Source organism: Diachasmimorpha longicaudata, chromosome 1, assembly GCF_034640455.1.
Source record: "Diachasmimorpha longicaudata isolate KC_UGA_2023 chromosome 1, iyDiaLong2, whole genome shotgun sequence".
In the NCBI taxonomy this organism is placed as follows: domain Eukaryota; kingdom Metazoa; phylum Arthropoda; class Insecta; order Hymenoptera; family Braconidae; genus Diachasmimorpha; species Diachasmimorpha longicaudata.
In genome coordinates this window covers 4,894,717-4,920,387 of record NC_087225.1, presented here as the reverse complement: position 1 = coordinate 4,920,387, position 25,671 = coordinate 4,894,717, and the positions used below count along the sequence as shown (strand labels likewise).

At 38.0% G+C, this 25,671-nt stretch overlaps 3 protein-coding genes and 1 long non-coding RNA gene across 4 annotated transcripts in view; 2 read left to right on the top strand and 2 right to left on the bottom strand.

The window, feature by feature from the left end:
• Positions 1 to 622: 622 nt before the first annotated feature.
• LOC135172552 (venom acid phosphatase Acph-1-like) lies at positions 623 to 3,185 on the bottom strand. Its single transcript, XM_064138650.1, has 4 exons — positions 2,934 to 3,185; positions 1,937 to 2,353; positions 1,174 to 1,506; positions 623 to 1,094 (listed from the first exon to the last, which is right to left on the bottom strand). Exons 1-4 carry the CDS (start codon positions 3,129 to 3,131, stop codon positions 918 to 920), a joined length of 1,125 nt encoding a protein of 374 aa, XP_063994720.1. The 5' UTR covers positions 3,132 to 3,185; the 3' UTR covers positions 623 to 917.
• A 1,522-nt stretch (positions 3,186 to 4,707) lies between these two features.
• On the bottom strand, positions 4,708 to 6,323 carry LOC135172553 (uncharacterized). The gene is made up of 3 exons (XM_064138666.1): positions 6,129 to 6,323; positions 5,482 to 5,681; positions 4,708 to 4,848 (listed from the first exon to the last, which is right to left on the bottom strand). Exons 1-3 carry the CDS (start codon positions 6,321 to 6,323, stop codon positions 4,827 to 4,829), a joined length of 417 nt encoding a protein of 138 aa, XP_063994736.1. The 3' UTR covers positions 4,708 to 4,826.
• On the top strand, positions 4,842 to 7,401 carry LOC135172558 (uncharacterized). The gene is made up of 3 exons (XR_010301126.1): positions 4,842 to 5,536; positions 6,082 to 6,381; positions 6,968 to 7,401. It is a non-coding gene; the product is annotated as an uncharacterized LOC135172558 (long non-coding RNA).
• Positions 7,402 to 8,932: 1,531 nt separating this feature from the next.
• Positions 8,933 to 25,671, top strand: part of LOC135167675 (protein O-mannosyl-transferase Tmtc3) — a 103,940-nt gene continuing 87,201 nt past the window's right edge. The window contains exon 1 of the mRNA XM_064131127.1: positions 8,933 to 9,524. Within this exon, the coding sequence (XP_063987197.1) occupies positions 9,333 to 9,524 (192 nt within the window). The 5' untranslated portion in view covers positions 8,933 to 9,332. The remainder of the gene's footprint in view (positions 9,525 to 25,671) is intronic.

Here is a 25,671-nt window from a genome sequence, read left to right as displayed (position 1 = left end):
CATCTCAAGTAGAACGGGAGAAATGAATTTTTGAATCGTGAGGGTTTATTGGAAATTCTCGTTTGCCGTCGCCGAGAACTGATGCTGTATTCCTAAAAATTAATCCCCCCCACCCCTAATGAGGGAAACGCTTCCCTCAACGCCGTTCGGGTATCCAGAACGCCTGCCGAGCCGTTTAATTTCCCCTATTTCCTTCTATTCCCCCACCCCACGCTATCTCCGTTACCGACTTTTCCCTCTGCTCCGACTTTGCAGCCGTAATGTTCGGTACCTTACCAACAAATCCGGCTGCAAAATTAGTTCCAGCGCTACCGCTAGGACATTTCGTGGTTGATCTCCCAGGACTGGCCCTGCTGATCTCCCCCATGGTCTCTGCTCATAATCTCCCAACGAGAGCGCTGGCTATCTGGGGTATATCTTCAGTACACACTAATACATCAATCAAGCATTAAACAACAGAAATAATACAGCTCATCATTTACTCTATAATTAACTATAAAAAAATTTTCCAACATATGTTTGTCCACACATATTTGCTGAGAAAAAAACTTTTTTGATTGCATTGGAAACTACCTTTTAAAATAATTACAGGAGAATGGGGTAACATAGAACATTTCCAGTAGTCACTAAATGAACTGATTTTTTAATTTCAAAGGTTACAAACAATATCTCCAAATATAAAGAGTTTATTCAAATTTATATCATCATATTTTTTGTAGATCTTCCTCCACTTTACAAACAAGACAAACATCAAAATCTCTACCACCCTTCGATGTACAGATTTGAGTTGCCTAATATCTTTTCATGATTTTACCGTAGAATTGATTTATGTCATTATCTTATTTACCTTTACTGAATTAACATACAAGCGTATCGAACCTGGCAGATCCGCTCTAAAATATTTGGAAAAACTGACATCAGTTTTGCCCTGTGCTATTGCGATACGCCCTGCAGGATAGTTCTGCCATATTCTCACGTAGTATCCGGTCTTGGTACACTGTGTTGAATTCGTCTAGCAGACACTCATCGGTACAGTATGGCAGCCACAGTTGTTCAGGTGGTTCCTTCGGAAATGTGCCATTCTGGTACATGACCTGAATGAAAAAAAAAGCATCTCATTGTCTAGATAATAATGATTCTTAATCATGTTATTTTTCTCCAATGACTACGAACCCTAACAACAAATTCTTCATCAATGTGGTGCAACTCCAACGCAATATAACTACCGTAATAAGGAACATGGGGGTCGGAATGAAGATCTAGAGCTCTGAGAAGTCCAACAATATTGATATCGTTACCTACTAGAATGGATAATCTACTCATTTCCACATCATTCAAGTAATTATCTACATTGCGTAAGAAAAAGGCAAGCTGGGTGCCTCCATTGTATCGAATGAAATCATCCGTTGCAGACTGGATATCATATTCGTATAAAACGTGTAATTTCAATATTCCGTCAGGGTATACATCTTTGATGCAGTCATCTATGGGAATGCCAACCTGTGCCTAAAAGGATTTTAGTATATTTTATTTTAGGGTGTCATTCATGATCAAGCTGTGAGTTTTTGGGTTAAGTCGACTATGCTAGCTATTCTGGGCGAAATTTCCACCCCAGCTAGTGCCACCAAGAGCCTGGTGCCTCTAGCATTTTCATTTGGAATATGGTCTTTTATATCAATATATATATATTTCTGCAGATTCTGAATTATTGACCATTGGAGAGATTTCATTTTGCCCCTTTTGACCCTGATAATTTTGAAAAATTTATCCATTCCGGATAATTCAATGACACAACAGCCATAAAAATCATGATATAATAGCAACATGATAACCATATAGTTGCATGGCTTCCTGATCACCAAGGTAACGCGAATATGAAATGATGAATTACATATGAATTAATTAAATGATGGTAGTTAATGAAAAAGCTTCAAACCATAGCACGAATTTGACGAAACAAAAATCCGCTTCGAAAGTTCCCGACTAAATTACTACCAGTGCATTCTTCAAAGTATAGCTGAAAGCGTTCTGTGAAGTTGTTCCAGTCTGCAACCAATTCGGAATTATGGACGGCAACTTTGGACAAAATAGGTTGACATTTAAGCCAGCCAACGAATAATGGATCCACTTCCAATCGAACTACATTGAACCAAGAATTGCTTTTGAACGTCATGTTGGCGATCTCTTGATCGGTTGGAACGTAATCTGGGACCAGTCCCTGTGCTAATTGCATCGCTGATTGAATTGATACATGTGTTTTCTCCGGACGGAAATAAATTTCCTTAGCATCAATTAAATTTTTATACGCCTCACGCAGGGATGCCCCTAATTCTCGTGCCTTATTTCGCCCAAGCTGTAATAAAAAGTGAAATTAATTTCTTGTGCATTTGATTTCCTCCTTGATAAATGGTGTCATACACGGTGTTTCGTTTAAGCTAATTTTTATAGTGCAATGTTGGGTCTAAAATTTCAATTTCATGGGGACACGATATTTAGGCCCAGAATAAACCTCCCCTCTCTATACATCCAAAAAAAAAATCCCAATTCACAGAACATGTGAAGTTTTGCCTTGGAACTAAGAAATATTTTTTGGATTATTTTTTCTAAATGGGATCATTTGAAGTGGGAGAAACTTGGATCGGATTAATCATTGTTTTCTTATCCTGGGCCTAAATATATGGGAGTCCTGTTCCATTTTGCTCTGCTATGTACCTCTACCAACTTTTTCAAGTTCCACTTCGATCAACTACAGACTTGCTCCACCCAGTGAACTAGGAATTCTTAACACTATGGTAAAAAAAAATTGCTCGGTAGAATAGAGGTTTAGAAAACTTTTGCCCTGGATTAGTTATTTGAATATAAAAGTGTAAACTGCGTCGGTATAGAATAAAACCGATAGTTCAAAGACACAATTACTAATAATTGCTTCATACTTTCGTCAATCTGTTGGATCCTTCTGGTATGTAGGACTTATTGATTTTTGATAGGAAAGGAAACTTAGCTTGTACACTAAGTCGACTTGGAGTAGACTCTGCGTGATGTACAAGAATTTGAGTTAGCAAAAGTTCTGCATGGGAAAACTTTAATTGTAGGATGAAAAAAACTACTGTCCATGCGTAATCGAGCTTCATCGTTACAAACTTGTTGATTTACGGGGAAAGTACAGAAAACTGATGGACTGATGGTAGCGCAACTGGTTTAAATAGTGTAGACAAGAAATTCTGACCGATAAAGCGCCATTGTATTATGAGACTATTAAATTTAGGAATTTCTCATTTTTGTCGCTTCCGTTTTCTAATAAAACGTAGATGATATGGCGAAATGATGAAAAATACATTTACATTTCCAATCGATTGTTGTGCATGAAAACATCAATGACATGTTATCTCGTGAACCAATAATAACTGTTTTGTCGGATTCCAACATAATAACGACAACTTTGCTACATGTTACTCGTAATCTTTAGTTATGCGACAAAAATCATTATTCGAATAGGTATTGGTCTGAATATTCAGAGGCCTTCAATTTAATTCCTTGAGGGTATTGGCAAATCAAAGGGGTTTTTCTCTTAGTTAGGATATCGGCACTCTGAGGTGAGAGGGAGACGTGACATCAGGGTGTTAATAGAAATACGTGGATAATTGCAGAAAGGCTCGGAGGTGTATTAGGGCAAACTCCAGGGAACGAGTATTATTTTGTGCGAGGTCCGGAATTAACAACTTTCGTTAAGACAAATGTAGAGGCACATAGAAGGGGAGGCTCTTAATTATTAGTATTGATAAATAATATTATTATTTTGTAAAGAGGTGACTCATAATGATTACATAATCAAAAAGCGCCAAATCATACAGCCGTAAAGACAAAATCAAATTCCAATCTATATGTCGTGAGTCATCATTTCCCTCATCTATTTTTTAAAGTATTCCAGAAAGTAATAATTCTATGCATCGGGGAAGTTTACAACTTTAAATAATCTTATCGTATTGTATTCCACGTGTAACTGCAAATTCCATAAAATCTCTTGACGTAAAGAAGATGAATAAAATTGATTCTTGAAAAGAATTTCCGATTTCTCATGGACAGATCTCGTATATTCTTTGTGTGTCCTTCTTATGTAATTTATTATGATTTTTCAAGTATATCTTCAAAACCACTTATAAATAATATATGAGAAAACAAGAGAATAAGATTTTTTTTTTAGGTATTTTTTCGATTCAATTTTTTTTCCTTCCAAAATACACATTGGTTCACTGATTCATAAATTGACAAAGAATCTATGGACTATCGGCGGCAATCAAGTCGACTAAAGCTCTCTAGCTGCATGCGATCATTAAAAATGTTCTCAAATGTAAATAATGGACAGTCCGGGGTGGCCGAACATTCAGGAATTACCCGAGGTACAGGTGGTTCTCTGGAAGACGTGCCTTTGTGATACACAACCTAAATGTAAAAATAAAATCGTCATATCATCGAAAAAAAATGGTATCCGCCTCGTCTCATTGTCATAAAATATCTACCAACCCTGACAATCAATTTTCTATTGATTCCGCGCAGTTCTAATGCAATGTATCTACCGTAATCGGGAATATGGTGTTGGTCATAAACATCTAGAGCTTTGAGAAGTCCGACCATGTGGATATCGTCACCAACAAAAATGAATAGTTTCCTATTGTCCAAATAATCTAAGTAATTGTTGACTAAACGCAGGAAAAGTCCGCTGTGGGCACCTCCATTCGGATGGATGTCATAGGTCGACTGAGCCTCATACTCCTCCATCATGAGTTTCTGTAACAGCCCATCGTGATACGCGTACTTCATTCAGGGCTCTAGGGGAATGCCAGCGCTCTCCTAAAAGAATCCAATGGTATTTTATGTCAATTATGAATGTAGACGATGATGCGGTATTTTGAAAATAATCAAAATCCGAAATATCGATTATTTTTTGGGCGAAGTGTTGGGCTATTATCCAAATATCGGTCTATGGAACTTGTAAAAATTTAACCAAATTTTTACTGAAGCCTTTTCCTCAATCAAACATGAATTCAGAAGCGAAGTAGTAAAACGAATGATCTCCCGACTGCGAGACAAGTCAATTATCTCCTTTTGGTATTTCGCTACTCAATTTTACGGAAATTGTATTCATTATTATTATTACTATTCGCCGGAAACATTTGTGTAGTGTTTGAATCGTGTCGGAAACAGGAAAAATTTAGAATTCCTTTTAGTTGAATAAAAAGGGATGAAAATTAAGAAAAAAGTCGAACCCTCCCGTGCAGATGACGGTACAGAATTCCACTTTGAAGGGTCCCGAACACATTGCTTCCTGTATGATTTAACAGATATCTGTACGGGGAATCTAAGGGTTCAGTAATCATATCGCCATATCGCTCGAATGTATCGTGAGCGAAAAATTGAGAAAAGTTTTGACAGTGGAACCAGCCCATGTATATCGGATCCATTCGGAGGATAGCTATATCGAACCATTGGTTGCTTTTGAATTTCCCATGGGCGACATCTTCGTTGGGAACGTATTCAGGTACAAGCCCATGTGCAATTAGAGAGGCTGTTTCAATTGCCTCCTCGGTGCGCTCTGGGCACATATAAATTTTCGTATTGCCATACAAATTCCCATAGGCCTCACGTAAGGAGACTCCTAATTTCTCGGCATTCACTCTTCCTTTCTGCAAAAAAAAACCCTTCACTTTCTGTTTTGATGATGGTGATGATCAAAATAGGAATTCAGAAAAGACTGCACTGAAGATTTTGGAATGTTTATCTGGATGCGTAAATATCGACTGTCGAAGTCTGCAACATTTAACGGCTCTAGGGTTGAAAACTAGGGGCATAACCTTTTCCACATTCCACATTTATAAATTAGGTTACACGGAGACATATTGTTCAATAAAAGTAACGCAAAAGTTGTATAGTTATCGTGTGAAATGGTCTGATGCGAATTAGGAAGGCTCCATAAAAAAGACCCTCTGAACTTCTACGTAATCTTTACTGAATATTTTTTTTTCCATGAATACGACCTTATTCCACTCTATGCAACTAAAAATCTGGCAATGGCAATGGCAATAGGAGCATTCTTCACATGGAGGGCATTATATTCAATAATTTGTTCATACCTGCGTCAACATGATGGATCCCTGCAGTATGGTAGAACTGTTGATGGTAGGCATCAAAGGAAACAAATTTGTCATGTTCTTGTCTGGTTTATACTCTGTGTGATACGCCAGGACTTGAACAAGTAGAAGTTTTGCATTAGAGAACTCTGAATGCAAGAGGAAACAAAGTATTGTCCATCCGTAATGGATCTTCATTGTCGAAGCTTTCTGGCTTTCGGTGATGATAAAGAAGACTAACTATGATTAAGGCTAGGTGAGTTCGCTTAAATAGTTTGACCAGGTCTCACAGAGTGATTCAAGGGATACGTTAGCCTTGGGGTATGGCATAACCAACTTTATCGATAAATTCACAAATTAATGGTAACGATAGTCCATTAATAGCTATTAGAGATCCCACCATCTTTGTTCCACCTGCTTATTCCAATAGACGTAACGTGTGATAGATACTCAAAAATCTATTTAGCTCCTAAGCGATTATTCAATAAAATATACTTAGCATGTCAATTCTTCAAGCAAAAATAATGAAATTTTGATAGTTGTTTATCGAGATTTCTTTTTTTATTTACTTTAAACTGGATATTTATATAGTTTTTATCATAATGTATGTTTGAGAATTTGTCTTTACTTTCTTCCATTTGATTACGAAATTGATGATGAAAAGCCTCGCACTCGAAAAATTCCTGAAATTTATGCCATTTTCGAATCAACCATTGACAATGTTCCATATTGTCCCGATCGTCCCAATGGAGAAAATCTCTCTCGAAAAAAAATTCTTATGCTGTAATTTCTGCGTGTTATCAGAGGTCGCAAGTGTTAACGATAAATGTAATACGTTTCAGAGCCAAATGAGACTTTTATCCCTCGGAAAACATGAGATAGTACGTGCACCAGCTTGTATTGAACTTGAGATTGATAGTTGGACGCTGGAAGACAGTGGGAAGGCATCATGAATTACTTTGTCGGGGTTGATGTAGGGACTGGTAGCATCCGGGCTGCACTTTTTGACGGCGATGGAAAATTAATTAAGATCTCCAACAGTCCCATTGAGATATTTAACTCTGTTCTGGATTTTTATGAACAGTCCTCGGAGGACATCTGGGATTCTGTCAAGAAAGTTATCAAGGTCTGGATTTTTAGAGAAATAACAGATTTATTTCCATGGTTTTTTGATGAATGGATGTTTGGAAAATATTTATAGGGGCATTCATCGAAAAGTTGATGAATATTTTTTTACGAACCCTATAAAAAGTAATTGTTTACTGTTTGAGCTTTTCAACGTGATTTTATTTTATTTGCGTATAATATTGTTAATTGAACGCCCAAGGAATTTATCAAGGGTATTAGGTTCGATGCGACTTGCTCTCTGGTGCTTCTGGATGGAGCTGAAAGGCCTGTGACAGCGAGTTTAAATGGTAAATGATTAATTTGTTGGGGAATCAGATGGACAGAGGAGGGGAAGGAGAGGAAGGACAAAGAGGGGCGGAATGAGAAAGACCCTTGTGAGCCACGTGAAGGAAGGGGGAAGAGAGCGCAGAAAAGGAGAAGGGAGAAACCACACCAAGAAAGGACGGAAGAAGAGAGGAAAGAGGGGAAGAAATGACTGAGAAAGCAAGGAGAGGGCGGGAGGGGGAGGAGAACGAGGACAGACAAATGTGGCTGTACATGTGGACCCAGCGGGGGGGCTCCGTTCGTACTTATTCAAGTGTACAAATGATGAACTGTAGAGAGAATTTTCAAACGTTGAGAGCACCGGTGTGCAGGGATCCAACTGTCGAGACAAAAAGGTAAGCTGTACATGTGGCGCTGGGTCCACATGTACAGCCACATTAACACTCGACAGTTGGATCCCAGCACACTGGTGCTATCAACGTTTGAAAATTCTCTCTACTGTTCATCATTTGTACATTTGTAAAAGTACAAACGGAGCCCCCCCGAAAGATGATTATTGGATTACTATCGCCATCTATAAAACATAAAAATTTTATGTTACAACAAAATTATGATAGAGGACGTCGCATTCCTTTCTCCGATCGGCTATTTTCACAACAGGTAAAGAAATTCTCTTTTTCAGTTCCCTACAGTGATTCTAGATGGCCCTACCCCCGAAATTTCTGGGGAAAATGGCCGCCACTTCCTGTACCATTCTTTGCGGATGTACCTATTTTAGACCCATCCGAAAATTCTCTCTACTGTTCATCATTTGTACATTTGGAAAAGTACAAACGGAGCCCCCCCGACAGAACGTTGAAAGATGATTTGTGGATTACTATCGCCATCTATAAAACATAAAAATTTTATGTTACAACAAAATTATGATAGAGGACGTTCGCATTCCTGTCTCCGATCGGTAATTTTCACAACAGGTAAAGAAATTCTCTTTTTCAGTTCCCTACAGTGATTCTAGATGGCCCTACCCCCGAAACTGCTGGAGAAAATGGGGGGGCTCCGTTAGTACTTTCTCAACTGTACAAATGATCAACTGTACAGAAAATTTTCAAACGGTGAAAGCATCACTGTGCAGGGATTCAACTGTCGAGACAAAAATGTGGCTGTACATGTGGACCCAGCGCCACATCTACAGCTTACCTTTTTGTCTCGACAGTTGAATCCCTGCACACCGGTGCTCTCAACGTTTGAAAATTCTCTGTACAGTTGAGCATTTGTACAGTTGAACGAGTACAAACGGTGCCCCCCGGAGGAGCAGATTGGAAAGTAACGGTAACAATGCTGGTGATAGGGACTATCGGTCGGTATTTAAGTTCTGTGTCATATTTACGAAAGGATTCGGCAACACTGTATACGCTCCAGGCATAGTATGCGTTCAGTTGTGGTAGTGAATTTTACGCGTCTGTCATCAATAGTACGGTAATTGAATATTACATACCTTGGAGAACCGCAAAAAACTACATCGGCCCAACTATCTAATAACTATGACCCCCTACTGCGTGTTAGTGGAAAGCTTCTGCTTCAATAGTTTGAAAAATATTAAAAATAACCGAGGCTTGTGATACAAAATCTCCAAAATCCTCGAAGCTGCAGGATGACAGTAGTCGTTCCTTATAATTGATGACAATGACAAAACAAAGGAAAAATCAATAACTTAATGAACCGAATGAAGACCGTACGATATAGTAAATAGCTATGTTAAGAACCATCAAAGAAAATAACAGAAGTGAATAAGTACGTCATGAAATCTAATTCGTGATGAGACTACCTGCCCGAGGAGTATTAGCCGGATTCGTGGCGATAGCCGCCTTCGCCGTTTACATGAATAGCCTAAGTTGTGATTTCGTGTTCGATGATATATCAGCGATTAAGGATAATCGTGACTTGAGACCACATACACCCTTACGAAATATATTCTACAATGATTTTTGGGGTACACCGATGTACAAGGTACGTCAATTGCCAGTCGCACAAATTATTGACTATAATTTAGAGTCCAGCGATGGGGGTTAGCTCCAATGCGACATTGTTCCATTCGAGGCGTTTTTTCATTGGCTCATTTATTTATTTATGTACGATTAGCACATGGTAGAATTTTGCAGGAGATTTGCAACAATATTTCATAGTTACATAGTGGTCAGATAATAACATCACAACAAATGGTAATAAAATGAAATCAAATACAGCCAAAGAGTTCAGTAAAATTAATCATAAACCGAGATATATAATTTCGAAAATTCTAAATTTTGACATTCAGGTATGAAGGAGCATATACAGGTACAGATAAAAATCCATTTAAGGTATTCCTGGAGAGAATCACGTGTTGTATTCCACGATTGAAATCATTCACTTTTTAAAAGTTCTTTTATTTTAATGAAAGTATTACAATTTTTCAAAAGCGATCTGCGTTACAACTGAGTACTATATTCTGGAGAAGTATCTTCTAGAGTGGTCAGGATCGAAGTGATGATGCTCTGGATATCACAGGGTATATATTATTGGTCGACAATGCTTATCTTCTAAGGGATGTTCTGTCCTGCATTACGTTTAGGCAGGTGCATGCAATTAGTGGGGAAAAATGTAGTTATAAAGTTTATGTAGGGAATTGTAGATAGGAGAATTCTGATCAGGATATTTATTCGGGAAATCGTGGGGAGAAGCTGAGAGCACGTAAGTGTTGCCTTTTTGAAAATATGTACGAACTAAGGTACTTAGGATGTTGGATAATAAAGGTTATTTGTCAAGAATTGGTACGTCTTTATACTTCGTTGCAATACCATTGATTACTTGCATAGAATAGTTGAGGCGGTATCCCATACACGTATTCACAAATCGCGTACATGAATAAATTGTTGAAATAATGATTTTCTTAGAGTCAAACATAATTACCAACCTACAAAAACAATAAATGAAGGTTGATAATTGGAGTTGGTAACTGTCAAATAAGTATGCTGGTTATAATCTGTAACCACAGTTTGAGTTTATGTATTGATTTTCACATAATTCCAACCAGCGTTGAAGATTCCATGGCGAGAACTTCGGTGTAGATTCGGTGAACATTCAGATCAGTGTTATGCATGCTGAATTTACAAGAAAAATATGATAACTGAGTTTTTTTATTTATTAACTAACTCAATGATCGATTCTTCACCTAATTGTTACAACAACCCTATTAATGCCGTTCTGAACGTACTTGTTTCTAATTTATGTTACCTTCTCGTGCAGAAGGCCGATTCTCGAATATTGTGAACATGGTTTCGCACGTGAAAGTCACTTGTTTCGCACTTAGGTATATATGTAAGTTCAACTAGGACGATAACGCACGCCTCGTGCGCATTTATCAACAGTGAACGTGGTACCGCTGAATGTGCCTCTTGTTATTGGATCATAAACCTACATAAAAATTTGTTTCATTATACTTCAAAAATGAAGTGATGGAATTATACAAATTTGAAAAAGAAAAATTTCACTGGATTAAAAAGTCTGCATGATTCAAATTAAAAACATGATTCGCATATGAAGAGCCATGTACTGTTCTTGGTAAAATCAGAACTCATATTTTCCTTGTTTGAAACGGCTTCACTTCTTCGAATATCTCAAGTACAACGCTCAATTGCTAAGTTGTTTGGAAATATTCGTTTTTTACCTCAATTAAAAGGATTCTTTCTAAAATCATTTTCTTCATCTTTTTGGCAAGTCTCTTTTAGCAGGCTTCTTTTAGAGCATCATTAATGATAAACGAATGGAAAAACAGAAATACCCAAGGTTATCAAAAAATAATGTAGAGATTGCAATAAAATATTAAATAGTAAGTGCAGTTGAGATGTCATGACTATTGATGAGCAATAATAATACTCTTTCTTACATTCTCATACCATCTAAATAATAAAATACGGTTCCGGTTCGTGGCAACATAGTGATATTTACTTCACATCTCATTTTGCGCCAACATCTGCGCGGGAGATTGTGTTCTAACCATGAGAAGTAGAATATAGACCCCTGCGATCTAAAAGAAAATAATTGCCGCTGGCGTTGAGGACTCCTTCTTTTGCATCTCTAGGTTAGAAATATACTATTCTATCATTTCTATTCTAGTATTTGTTTTAACAGTGGCCTTCAATTTCTATTTCACTCAAATGATTCCAAAATTGGCATAACAAAAATGATAAATGGATTCATGATTAAATAACTCGGTGAAAATTGAACGGATTCCATTAAAATTGGGTTTCAAATTGTTGTCTTAGTGTTTTCAGCAATTCCTGCCAATCTGTACCATTTAAGTTCAAATGTACCATCTGTTAGAGGTAAAAACACTGTTTCAAAATATGAATGAGTACCAACAATACTATGAAAATAAGAAAAAATCCTGTGTCCTGTGTTCATATATGAGCCAATTTGTAAGCACCCTATAGAAGAGATAAACGATTCACAAGAACAAACAACAAAAAAACAAGCTATTCAAATGGTCAAATGGATTTGATTGATTAGCCAACTTTGAAGCCTTAATGAATCCAGCCGGTCAGATCGGTTGTATTGGTAGAATGAGCTCTAAATGTAAGCTAGCTTTGAGCTGTAAAATGAGTTTCATTGAATGAATGGTTCCGAAGCAGTAAATTCAAAATTCTAGTTTGAATGTTGGAATAGGTTTTACCACATTATATAAGTCCAATGATGCAAATGGGTCTGATCGATTCGACGGAACCAAAGAATCAGATGACTCGGAATGGGTTTCACTGCCTCGTGTACTACTTATAATACCACAAAATCCAATCAAACTCGTTCGATCTTCTAAGCTCATCTGATCTTTTTCATGAATCAGATTAATGATACTCATCTGATCCTTCTATCCGATCTGGATAATCAAAACCATTCAATTTCTCGAACCCACATGACCATGGAGGTCTGTTTGTCCCTTGAACGCAGCTCATCATTTATATTAATCTCCCGCTAAACTCATAAGGCCCATCAAACCTATTGGACCTTTCAAACGTATCTGGGCAATCACATTTTAAGCTTCAAAAATCATCGGCCAAGGAACTTAAAAATTCAAATAAACGATACTAGGATGGATTGCTAAAAAAATTGGAATCAAATTCGAGGAAAAAAAAATTATGCATCCTGTTGTACCGCCATGATGAACTACTAGAAAAAAGAATCATCATTAATTGGGATAATGGCCGGCCGGGGGAGAAAAACTTACATGAGAAGAACTTCGAGCGCATGCGAGAAAATGCGATATTTTCAGTTTTGTCGATTTTGTCAATTGTTATCGACTTTTTCTACGTTATCCTTCAAAACCTACCTGGAAATACAACTACAAACCGAATTATGCTCACATATAATACCACAAGTGCTTAAAAATTATCGAATATTTCCCGATAGATTCGTTGCAAACAAATGAAGGAGTCAAGTTTTTCACATATAATACCACAAGTGGTTCAAAATTATCGAATATTTCCCGATAGATTCGTTGCAAACAAATGAAGGAGTCAAGTTTTTCAGGCTAAAAAATCACTCGTGCTTCGCACTCGTGATTTTTTAGCCTGAAAAACTTGACGACTTCATTTGTATGCAGGGAACCTAGAGGGAAATATTCTATAATTTTGAAGTTCGAGTCGTATTCAGGGGATTATTTTTCCTATCCAAATTTCGGCCAAGACAATTGTGCCATAACATGAAAAGAGGTTTATTTGGTTAAGTGTCGTTTGTTTACCAAAATATTCAAAAAATTATCGCATATAATACCACAAGAGCTCCGAAATTATCGGATATTTCCCGATAGGTTCGTTGCAAACAAATGAACGTGTCAAGTTTTCCAGTCTAAAAATCACGAGCGCGAAGCGCGAGTGATTTTTCTGGAAAACTTGACAAGCTTATTTGTTTGTAGGGAACCTTGAGGGAAATATCAGATAATTTCGAAGTTCGAGTGGTATTCGGGGGATTATTTTTTGCATCCAAATCTTGGCCGATAGAATTGCACCATGAGACATAATTTTCAACGAATTGCCATTTAATCTGTCAGATACAATTGAGGGTTACTTCAACATTTGTTTTTTTTTATATATATCAACATGCAAAATTTCAGTAGTAATACCCCAAGACCTTCAAAATTATCGGATATTTCCCGAGAGTTTCGTTGCGTAGCAACGAGAGGGATAAGGTTCGCAGGTTAAAAAACCCAAGCGCGAAGCGCGAGGGTTTTTCTGCGAATCTTATCCCGATCGGTGCTACGCAGGGAAACTGGAGGGAAATATCCGATTAATTTTGAAGGTCGAGGGGTATTTGGCTGGATTATTTTTTTCATTCCAATTTCAAACAATTAAATGTGTGGCATTTCACGTCATATAGTATGGTTGTTCACTCGTAGTCGTGGCTTCTCCAGCGTATATTTTTTGTCTGCACAAAATGCAGAGAATTATTTCCAAATTGTGGCTTTTGTCTTCACTGTATTATTAGGAACATTTTTAAAAATTTTTTGATCAATAATCTCCAAGGATTCCCGTCCAAATCTGCTCATGTCGAGGTAAAGTCTTTGAACTTGATTTTTTGTAATGACAGTTTTGGGGTTTGAAACGCGTACAAATTGTTTATCGGATATTTTCATTGCTTAGCAACAAACAGGGAAATATCCGAAAAATATCCGAAGTAAAACTCTCTTACTTGTACCACGTGACGGTAAATGCCACCATTTGATTGGTTGAAATTGGGATGAAAAAAATAATCCAGTGAAATTTCCAAGAATTTCCGCTGAAATACCGTGTTGACTATATAAAATAACGTCGAATGGTGCAATCCTATTGGCCAAGATTTGGATGGGAAAAATAATCGCTGAAATTCGGGGTAGGCTATACAAAATATCAACAAATGGTGCAATTCTATTGGTTGAAATTTGGATAGGAAAAGTAATCACAAAAAATTCAGACAAAATTTTTTAACAATCTATGGCTAAGAAGTTTCACTTCTGTCGTGCATAAATTTCATACACATATTTTTTCTTCTAAGTACCTGGCAGCGCTCGGTTACTCCGCTCCACCCCAGTCTTTTTAAAGTAATTTTACGGGTAAAACAATAAGTAGTAAGTGGAGACGATCGGCGAATTTATTTGGAGAATTCTCGCCTTCCGCCCGTTTTTCCAGGCGTGTTTGAGCAGGTTTTTTCCCTTTATCGGCATGTCCTTTGAAGAGGGCGTTGATGCGCTGGAGGGCCCTGTTGGTTAAGGGTTCTCAAAAAAATGGTTTTTGTTCGACAGGAAATGGCTGGTGGAAGGTGATAAGGGTCATGGTACTTGCCGTCAATCGATATTCACACATAAAAAGTTCATCCCAAACTTTTGAAAGTTGAGGGGATTCTTCTTTCTCAATTCGTTGAAACTGGCATTTTCAACAAATCGGAGTATGATTCTTTTAGGCTGCTGGCTCACAATCGCATTGTCTGGTGTCTCTCCCATAATCCAATTATGGAGAACAAAAGATTTAACCTTAATCCGTGTCAAATGATATTTCACAGTTGTCGTTGCAAGCGTTTTAGCGTGAGCTATCAAAATTCCAGGGTTGAGTTTCACTCAGCGAACAATCAACGAGGCTGCTACTATATTTACCTTATAATTCTGCGTACTATTGTCCATAAGGTAATAGTCATCCGTTTAGTGGATAAGACGAACACGTAGCTGTACATCGGCCATCAAAAACTTATCTTGATTAAAAATGTCACAATGTGAATGTCCCAGCAGATCAAATATTTGTGCACCTTTAGTAAATCCTTAACGTCAGGCTAGCCAGTAGTCCAAAGAGCCATCCCAAGATGTGAGGACTTTGCATCTGCTCCTATAGGCGTCCAGATTCTTTGGGGGAGTTACAACGTTATGGTTGAAATATACATCCACTTGATTAAACATTGCATGTCAAAAATTATTCACAGGGCCACCAGAGTCCTCCAGAGCAGCAGTGCCATCGGGTCCCAGGATTCTGGCTCGAACTTTGTTCAAGGCATGTGCCAAATCAATGTATTCTTCTCCATGAGCTGATACGATGAATTTACTTGAGGCATCGTCCAAAAGCGTCGATACAGGATTGTAATAAACAAATTAAGAATTTTCAAGACTTGTTTGGGTAGGTAGGTGGTATAGTAAATAGATCAAGTTCCGATGTCACACACTCAGAAGAGTCCGAATGTAGAAACGACATGATGATTAGTTGAAAATATCGTATAAATCACGAGTCTTCTGCTTTGATTTATGGTTCCTCACTTTTTTCACTTTCGTAGTTTTTTGTCTGCAATGGCTCCTTTCTTTTTATCCTTCCGAGTGTTGGATGTCCTGGCAGATCCACCGCCGGTGAGCTTATGAGAGGCGAGGCGTCTACGCTGTCTTTTATATCCGAATCCACGCATCATGGACCCAATTTTGTCCTGAGCCTTCCTTCTCGATTTCAATCCAGACTCGGCTAATCGGTCTTCCAGCGCCACCTTTAAAGCTTTGCTATTAGTCACTACATCCCTAATCACGTTAATACCCGCATTGAGGGCTTCTTTGCCGACAGCTTGGGTTGTGCTGCCCAGGAAGGGCAGAATGCGTCGAAAAAGGCCCCCAAGCAAAGCTCCAATTCCATGACCTCTGTTGTAAGGGCTTCCAATGTATACCTTTCCAAAATTATTTTATTTATCCACTAACCCCCCATCAGCTTTGCTTGCGTAATATGCAATCTAGGGACTCATTTTTTTTAGTCACTCAATCATCTTGAAATGAAGTGTTACGTTCAGAGAACCATACTCGCATGGAATCATGTCGCCGTGATTGCATCTGATATTTATTCCTATGGGGCAAAATGAATCAGCGGAATTTGTTTCTACGTCTACACGTTTATTACTTTTCTGGGCTCACCGTCCTCAAACACCCTTTTTTGGTTTTGAGTTTTCCCCGCTACGCCACCCCCCCCCCCCCACACACACACGCGCACACACACACACAGTTTTGTACACGATCCTACACTTATATGTTCGACTGTGTGCTTAAACTTGCTTAAAACATCAACAACTACAAGTAAATATGGAATTCCACCATTATATGCTTTTAATGATCTCTATTCAACTACATCGGCCTCTCGTACATCATCAATGTTCGTTACTGTATAATGAAGACGCGGAAATTTACTCTGAAAATTCCGATGCCCAATGTCTGGCAATGCTGACGGGGGCTGATGAAACTTGGGATTGCGCCGAAACTCCCGAGGGGTGATCAGACTTTAGACACAAACCACGGAAAGTTCCCATCCCTCAGCTGAATATGTTTTCTGTGCTCTGACAACATCTTATAGGAGATCCACAATATTCACACTACCTAATGATTGTTGTTCCAACGTCACCTGTCCTTTTGAATTCTATTCGAGTCTGTTACCAGTGTCAATGGCGTTAATATTTTACTTTGCTCAGTGTAAAATAAATATCGTCTCAGAACGTCATTATGCAATTTCCATTTTTCATGCTCATCTCTAGGATTTTTCGAATTTAAAATGTCCAATAGTTATGTATTTAAACTACTTCACTTAGGTATTTGAACCAATTCAGTTAAAGGATGGCGAGCATGCACATTTGAAGAATTTTCCTTTAGGCGTTCCACACTGTCCTCTGGTACAAGAACCAATTTACGTGGAGGCTCCATTCTTATTTAACAGCTGAGATAAGTGTGGTTATCAGAGGACCCAATAGCATTGGTAAGAGTGACCCACTTTTCTGATTCATGATGGTTTTCTTGTCACTTAAACTTCGTTTTTCATCTGCAAGCTTTCTCAAAAGTTTTTCATGTTTTCAAAGGAATATTCCCGTGTAGCAAATTTAAAGCACACTCGCGAATGCAACGAATTAAATCTTCATTTGAGTGTTGTATTATTACTCTTCGTAGCCTGGGTAGTGCGTGAATGAGAGCATGTAATAAGGCGCTAGTCTTTTCTTCAAGCGACTTGCGAATAGTGCCATATTTAGAACGACTTCTCGTTGACATCACAGATGAATGACTGGCACACTGCGTGATGCTTCTGCTTCTTTAACATCGTAATCCTTTCGCGGAATATAAACATACCGACAGGAATCACTCCGAAATACATTGGTGAAAAACCAACAGTTTTCGGGAGTCGATTGTTGCGAATCTAGCAACAAATAGCCATGAACCACTAACGTTGCATCAAAATAGGCTTCTTGCAGAAATTTTGGATCCTTTGGATATATTTGGCAAGCCAAATGAACAATCTTCGCACAATTCCAGGGATTTTTAAATAGGACGATGTAATTTGTATTCAGTGAATTGTCTCTCCGATATTTTCCTTGGTGGAAGCAATTTTGAGACATAGACATGACATTTGTTTAATTTCTTTTAAAAACCTTTTAACAAAAAATGTTTTTCCACAACCCGTGAGACCGCAAATCATTGCAATAAATTGTGTCCATATTGCCTTCTCATTAATTATTTTCAAAACCTCATCATTTTGTACAATTTTATGATATCAACCAAATATGATGGATTTGGAATTGGTAGAGGGGCAGTGGCTAATGCACTTGCGTTGTGGGTGCTGAGTGGGTCTACTGGTTGTTGTTGGGACAGGTAAAAAGATGATCTGCAGTAGTTCTCCTGTGGTGATAATAGAAAACCCCCTGACGCTCCCAATATAGCCCAAATTTTCTCATCTAGCTGCAGAGGCCTAATAACCGTTCGGAGTGTCGGGCCCAGTGGTCCCTCTGAAAGAAATACCGCACCTCCAGAGGACCATTTCGATTCGATACATAATTTCGATCTTGAGTTCTTCGGTAATTTTTCCATTAAAAATAATTCTGATAGAGATTTATTCGAAAATTTCTATTCTGAGTTCTTTGATATTCAATATGGTGGTGACAAAAATGTGATGAGTGACCCTAAGGCCTTGGAAGTTGTTGAAGAGTTTAATCTAGTGTTACTAGATCAACCGAATGGTTAGTCTCTAATTCTATGAGATAGAAAATTTTACAGACATATTTTTTTCATTGAAAAAACAATTGACACAATTTCAGATGAACAAAATGACCGCGATGAAGAGATTGAAGCTCTACCGTCAGCCTTAATGGCCATACGCCGATCGCGCGAGAGATTTCCACGTTTCAAACTCGACACACATGTGATAGAGTTTGCAATCAACCCTTTACCTAAAGGACGTAACCCTGCTGACTGGGTTGAATAAGCTTTTCGCGATGGGTATAATAAAATTATTGAGGCTGGAGGCCGCGGTATGAATCGTATGTGTCTTACGTTCAATTTTGCAAATATGCAAAGGGACAGTGCCTGGATAAGTCCACGTGCGATCAACGGCCATGAGTTTCAAGATTTATGGGATCTTGTGAGCTCTATAGCGCAGAGTGCCAACGATTTCGGCTGTGCCAACACATTTGGATCATACTTCATGTGGCCGAAGCCCCGGTAGGTCAAGGTTATCTTGAAAACGACATGAAAAGAGGGTTGAGTGGGAAATGCATTCTTCATATTTCGAATAAGGATGGTTTGTGTCTAGTCCTATCACTTGTTGTGGCCAAAGCACATACCAAAAAATTGAAAACTAGAGCGAATAACGATAACACATACAGTATATGGCAAGCCATATGGCAATGCAAGGGTAGAATGGAGCGTGAGGAGGTCAAAAGGCTAACGCGAATGACAAGAGTCATTGCTCCTGATGAGAGTTGTGGTCTACAGGAAGTCGCTCGATATCAACTATACTTGGGTGAAGGAGGATGGATTATCAAGGTTTATTCCCTCAAGAGAAATGGAAAACATCACCCTGCACTTTACGATGATACACCTGAACTGCTTAACAGAACGATATCCGTCCGATATGCCGTACCGATTGTCTATTATCTAGAATATCAACACTATGAGCCACTCCAAAATTTACCTTCTTTCTTTGGCGTGAAATATTATTGCGAACATTGCAACAAACCTTACACTACGTAAAGACATGTTTGTGATAAAACTTGCAGCAGGTGCTTGAATAATCCTGCGTGTGACTCTACCATTGTTGATAAAATAGTGTGTGACGGTTGTAATCGAGAGTTTCACGGTCAATGATGATTCAAACAACATAAGAGCAGGGTCTTTCTGTGGAAATAGTCCAACCGTATGTGGGCCCATAAAATTGTGTAAACAATGTAATAGGAAAATCGATCATGGTAAAACTCAGAATCATGTGTGTCATAAATATTATTGCAATGTATGCCAGAAAGATGAAGATATTTCTCATCTGTGCTATATACCTACCTTGAAGAGGACGAAAAAGTTGACTTTGAAACGTGCGGCGTTTGTTTTCTATTATTTTAAGGGGTTATTCTCATGTGAGCATTTCAAAAAATCGATTTTTTTTTAATATTTTGACAGTAAAACCTATTGAAAACATGCTGTGAAAAATTCAGACCGAAATTCATAGTATTTGATAAGTTACAGCTCATAGTCGCCGACGTGTCGTAAGCGATTGTCTACCAGGCTTTCAACTTTAAACGCGTTTTTCTCGAATCATCATTTTCTGAAACGGTCAAGGTCCTACAAGAAAAAGTATTCAACCGATTGCTTTAAAATTTACATATGTTCTTCTACTCATTTATAGTTATCGTCCCTACCACAATTGTTTATTTTCGACAATATCTTCATATTTTTTTTAAACGATTTGTAACGAAAAAGAAGGAGATTTTCGTGATTTTTTTTTTGAAGTTCGATATTTTTTTTTGTTTTTAATGAAATTGATTTTATTTGGTAGGGACGATAGCCACAGATCTACTGAATAATAATCCATTCGATTTTTTTATGTCAGACAACATGAACAGCCGCTATCACCTTGACCAGTGAACTACCTTTTTTTGTTGGGGACTACTTTGACTTACAAAAAATATATGTTAAAAATGTAAAAAACGAAAAAAAAAAATTTTTTCGTATATTTCAAAATACAATAAAAAATATATTGAAAAATCAACATGATTGAAGTTTGTTGTCACATAAAAAAAAATTCCGAAAAAGTGGTAAAATATAGGCGTTCACATGAGAATAACCCCTTAAGACCAGACAGGATGAGCTGTTGCAAGGAACTACTGACGTCAACATATATTTTCCAAACCTTTGCGTTGCCCATACTGTATGTAACCGCTGTACAGACATGAACGACGATGATATTGTGACGTGAACGATAATCACAAAAATCCATGTCGAGTTTGTAAACATCGAGAAAATGATTTGTCGATTACATCACGTCGATGGGTAAGATGTATGAAAAAGTAGTTTGTATTGCTCATCACGCGAAAGATTATGATTCTTAATTAAATTTGCGACATGTTCTGCGGTGAATTAAGAGCGAAATTGGGGCAATAATTACCGGAACAAACATTATCTCGATGGATTTTGGGGATAATAAATTCATCGATAGTTTAAATTATTTTCACATGGCTCTTGCAAATTGACCACAAGCATTCGGATTGGGGAATATTGCGAAAGGCTATTTTCCACATCAGCGATTTAGCCGGTGCTACATGGCTAAGACCGCATATTTAAAAATTAACTAGTTGCTCCACTTAGCTCGGCAGGAGGTCCTTTGAATATTATTGTAATACAATTAAAAATGTTTGAAGTTCCTGCGTTACTTTTTAGTTAAGTGAACAAGTGGATGAGCGCAAGATAGCCCCTCACTCCACTAATTCTCTGTAGTAAATTGGAATCGTTTTTACCAGTGAACAGGAAATCGTTTGTAGAGCATAAATAACTAAATTTCACCCGTCTACATCCAATTATTTATTTGATATAAATTGTTTTTAAAAGTATTCTGCAGTGTGGACTGATTCATCGTTAACGCAAAGAAGGAGACTTGGAAAATGAATTTTAATTTTTTGGGATATTCATAATCATTAGAGCAACAGAAAATAGAAGGACGAAAGGCAGAGGGAGGAGGAATCTTCCATCACAAATTTCTGCCGAAGAAGTTCGATTTGCGAAATTAAAGGAAGAGCACGTTGAAGCAATAAAATAAATATTTCAAACTTTACTGGGAATTTTTGGGGAAAAATCGCCCTCACATAAATCTTGGAATTGTCAGCCCTTGGGTATTCAAAAGGGTTTGAAAATTCTCGAGCCCCAGGCAAGATTTGAAGGGGATTCCCGAAATCAGTTTATTGCTCAGTTTGTCAATTCGGGAAGGAACATATGGTGACAAAAACAAGGGTCACCTCCGAGGAATCTCTGCATGCGCTCCACTCAATTTGTTGCTAAGCACATGACATAAAAAAGGGGGCCATAATTCAAAATTAGGAAATGGAAAATTCCCATTTCCGAAAGGGTGGGACCTAACTAAAGGGCATTGGCTTTGTCAGCCTATTCGGTTTTTAACCGGAGTTTTCTTACACTCCTACGAGTACTCTCTACATTCATACACACACTAGTCCTGGTCTCTCCACATGACCGACTCACTCGGATAATTAGTGGCCTTTTCACCCATGACCCGGTAGGCGCCACACGCCTGATTGGCAACACTCCTTCCAGATTTTTCTAGATGGGTCTGGTGTCCCTGAGATTGGGGCACCTGCGGTCTCTTAAGGGGTTATTCTCATGTGAACGCCTATATTTTACCACTTTTTCGGAATTTTTTTTTTATGCGACAACAAACTTCAATCATGTTGATTTTTCAATATATTTTTATTTGTATTTTGAAATATACGAAAAAATTTTTATTTCGTTTTTTACATTTTTAACATATATTTTTTTTAAGTCAAAGTAGTCCCCAACAAAAAAAGGTAGTTCACTGGTCAAGGTGATAGCGGCTGTTCATGTTGTCTGACATAAAAAAATCGAATGGATTATTATTCAGTAGATCTGTGGCTATCGTCCCTACCAAATATAATCAATTTCATTAAAAACAAAAAAAATATCGAACTTCAAAAAAAAAATCACGAAAATCTCCTTCTTTTTCGTTACAAATCGTTTAAAAAAAATATGAAGATATTGTCGAAAATAAACAATTGTGGTAGGGACGATAACTATAAATGAGTAGAAGAACATATGTAAATTTTAAAGCAATCGGTTGAATACTTTTTCTTGTAGGACCTTGACCGTTTCAGAAAATGATGATTCGAGAAAAACGCGTTTAAAGTTGAAAGCCTGGTAGACAATCGCTTACGACACGTCGGCGACTATGAGCTGTAACTTATCAAATACTATGAATTTCGGTCTGAATTTTTCTCAGCATGTTTTCAATAGGTTTTACTGTCAAAATATCAAAAAAAAAAAAAAAACGATTTTTTGAAGTGCTCACATGAGAATAACCCCTTAACCAATGACCCGCCCCCAGTCGACTTCCGGATCCTTGTGCGATAACACTTCAGATAGCTCGTGTGCAAGTTTTCTAGGTCTTCTCTTGGTTCTGCTCACCCGATAGATCTTGACCGGCGTTAATTAGTAATTGTATCGCGCTCAAAATAGTGTTTTATCGCTTTGTTCTAGCGACCATAGTTGCTATCAGTGACGTGTATTCCACGTTATTTGTTTAATAATAACAAGTGACTCTTTGTGGGGATCGGCACGTGCAGTGATTTTTTTGACCCGCTCAAGCATCCTCCCGTATTCACTCTCATCTCGCCCATCTCTTAAAATTATTCCCCGAACCAGATCCCGCTCCAAACACAGCCAAGGATGAAATTCTCGACCAATTTGTGGATTCAAAGAAGAAAACCTCTCTCTGTTTTTCAAAAATCTTACCAAAAAGGATAGCGAAGATCAGTTCCTCTGGAAACCTCGTGAAAGACCGCACTTTTTTTGTGATCCTCATCCGAGTTGAAAGACGATACAAATATCCCCATTCTTGAAAATTACAAAGTGTTAGTGTGTATTCTTGCCTACTTGTCAGTTGGGATATACAAAATAAATTAAGCAGACTTTGTTTACTTATCAGTGATTGGTGTACAATAAATTAAAAGTAATTGACTCTGGTCAAATTTAAGTGTGATGTGTTCGTGGTATTTATAAAACCGTTTAATAATACAATTCAGTCATCCTTCATTCCACCAATGACTTCATCCTTTTTCAGTAACTATGTGCCTTCTCAAATTCAAACACGGAATTCAACCGGCATCGAATATTTGTCAAAATCTAGACAGTGATAGATCAACATCTCGAGTGATATTAAATTGATAGCTCGAGTGCACTACGGTTAACGTGGTACATTGACATCTGCGCGCGGACACGGAGATTCTTAATGTCAGGGGATTTAAACCGCAGATTTGAAAATTAACAATTTTTTCATTTTGATAGATAGCAGGATCTTTGTATATTATTTGGAACGGACATTTGAGGATGTGCGTCCTGACGTTACCTGGATAAGGACAGCAATACCCCGCGACGTCTGGAAACTCCGAGGGATTCGTGAATAGATGGAGAGAGAGAGAATGTAGTAATATTTTGTTTGTTACAATTCCACCCCGGGGCGGCTAAAACCGTGGGTTTTATTTTGTTTAATTTTCCACACCGCTGTGTGTCCAGATTTTTGTCGTTTTTAGCGTTTTCCGTTCAGTAATTACGCGGTTTTTGAGGACCCAGGGGACTTTCGTGACGAAGGGCCAAATATTGAGCCATCCGATGACTTTCACGGGATTTCACCTTTTGTTAATCTCGCGGGGAATAAAAACGTCCGGTTGAAATATCGGCGCTCCAAATTAGGGCATTTAATAGGGTTAATTGCTTCTGTTTCTGTTTTTGGTGGAAGGTCCCACGGAGCAGAACAGCCTTGTTTGCGGTGAATCACAAGGCTGTTTTTGAGATTTTTTTGGAGATTTTCGAAATAACATTAAATATTTTCGTTTGTTTAATCCTAGAAAAACTCGGAGAATCTACCCGCTGGAAGCACCCAAAACCCTCTTCGTAATGAAAGACACGACTATCCGTTGAATGCAAAATGCTTCGGTAATTAAAAACGTTCAAAAACTTACTAATCCTCGGGAATTCACAGTTTCGGGAAAATATCGATTTTTGCTAAGCCTCTCAAGAATGTGAGGGGACGCAATAAATCCGAGTCTAAAATTCGATCAATTTCGTGAGGTCCTCGTAAAAGTAGGGGTGTCCTCGCGGGCCCTTTTTCGATCGTAATAAGTCGATCAGGGAGTTGGGAGTCATGATCTATCCGTCACCGAGTTGAGTCGTTGAATTTTCTCCCGTACCGATTCCCCCGTTCCGCACACGCCACGTGGAATTCCTGAGCAACGCGTGGGCTTTGTCGTTTACGATTTCATCGAACTTCCGGTTCCCGGTTACAACGATTCGGTAATTAGGAAATTTTAGGAATATAGTCCGTTTGGGTTTTACGCATCCGAAAGAGTTTGATTTGCGAAAATCGACTCTGCGATTTTTCTGTTTTTGCGATTTATCCGTCCGTGGATTTTTGGTGCTGTATTCCTCAAGCGTAGTGGATTTCGCAGCTGTCTCTCTCACTCCTTCAGGCTCGTATGAGTGATTCACCCACCCCATTTCTGAGAATTACCGAGTATTTAATTATTATTGCGGGAATTCATATTTTTCGGTTTGGGAATACCGGAAATCTTATTTCCTTTCGAATCGCGCTGAAATAAAAGTGGAAGATTAATTGTCTATTGCAAATCTAATACAATACTGGAGTTATTGGAAACTTTCTTTTCGTCTGCTATTCTTAAAATATTCAAGTTTTTCTACTTAATCACCAACTAAATATTAAAATTTATGCACCTAATGATGGATTCATTAATAAATAATATTTAAACATTATTGGGGTGCTCAGGCTTTTGGAAGTTATTTCTTTTCCGTGTATTTTACTCTTAGGTTTAAAATAATCCGAAGTCATTTTGTACAACATTGTGGTTCGTCAATAACCCTGATTCCACCTGAAATCCACACCTCTCTCCATAACCTACCACACTGAGCAACCCGAGGGTCGTTAGCTTTCTGCAGGGTCTAGTTAACTCCGTTGTTGTCATCAGATTTCCGTTTGTTTTAATCTTAATTTAAGTATTTTGGGATTTGCGAATCTGGCTTTTAGAGATTTCCGGTTTGGTAACTCCGGTTCAACAATTATCTGGCGCCCATCGA

What these genes read in the sequence shown, in the direction of transcription:
- LOC135172553 (XM_064138666.1), bottom strand. Translation starts at nt 6,323, where the DNA reads ATGAAGATCCATTACGGATGGACAATACTTTGTTTCCTCTTGCATTCA. An exon ending in GATCCATCATGTTGACGCAG is followed by an intron (nt 5,682 to 6,128) that starts GTATGAACAAAT and finishes TTTTTTTTGCAG; the next exon opens with AAAGGAAGAGTGAATGCCGA. An exon ending in AAATTCAAAAGCAACCAATG is followed by an intron (nt 4,849 to 5,481) that starts GTTCGATATAGC and finishes GGATTCTTTTAG; the next exon opens with GAGAGCGCTGGCATTCCCCT.
- LOC135172552 (XM_064138650.1), bottom strand. Translation starts at nt 3,131, where the DNA reads ATGAAGCTCGATTACGCATGGACAGTAGTTTTTTTCATCCTACAATTA. An exon ending in GATCCAACAGATTGACGAAA is followed by an intron (nt 2,354 to 2,933) that starts GTATGAAGCAAT and finishes TTTTTATTACAG; the next exon opens with CTTGGGCGAAATAAGGCACG. An exon ending in TTCGTCAAATTCGTGCTATG is followed by an intron (nt 1,507 to 1,936) that starts GTTTGAAGCTTT and finishes AAATCCTTTTAG; the next exon opens with GCACAGGTTGGCATTCCCAT.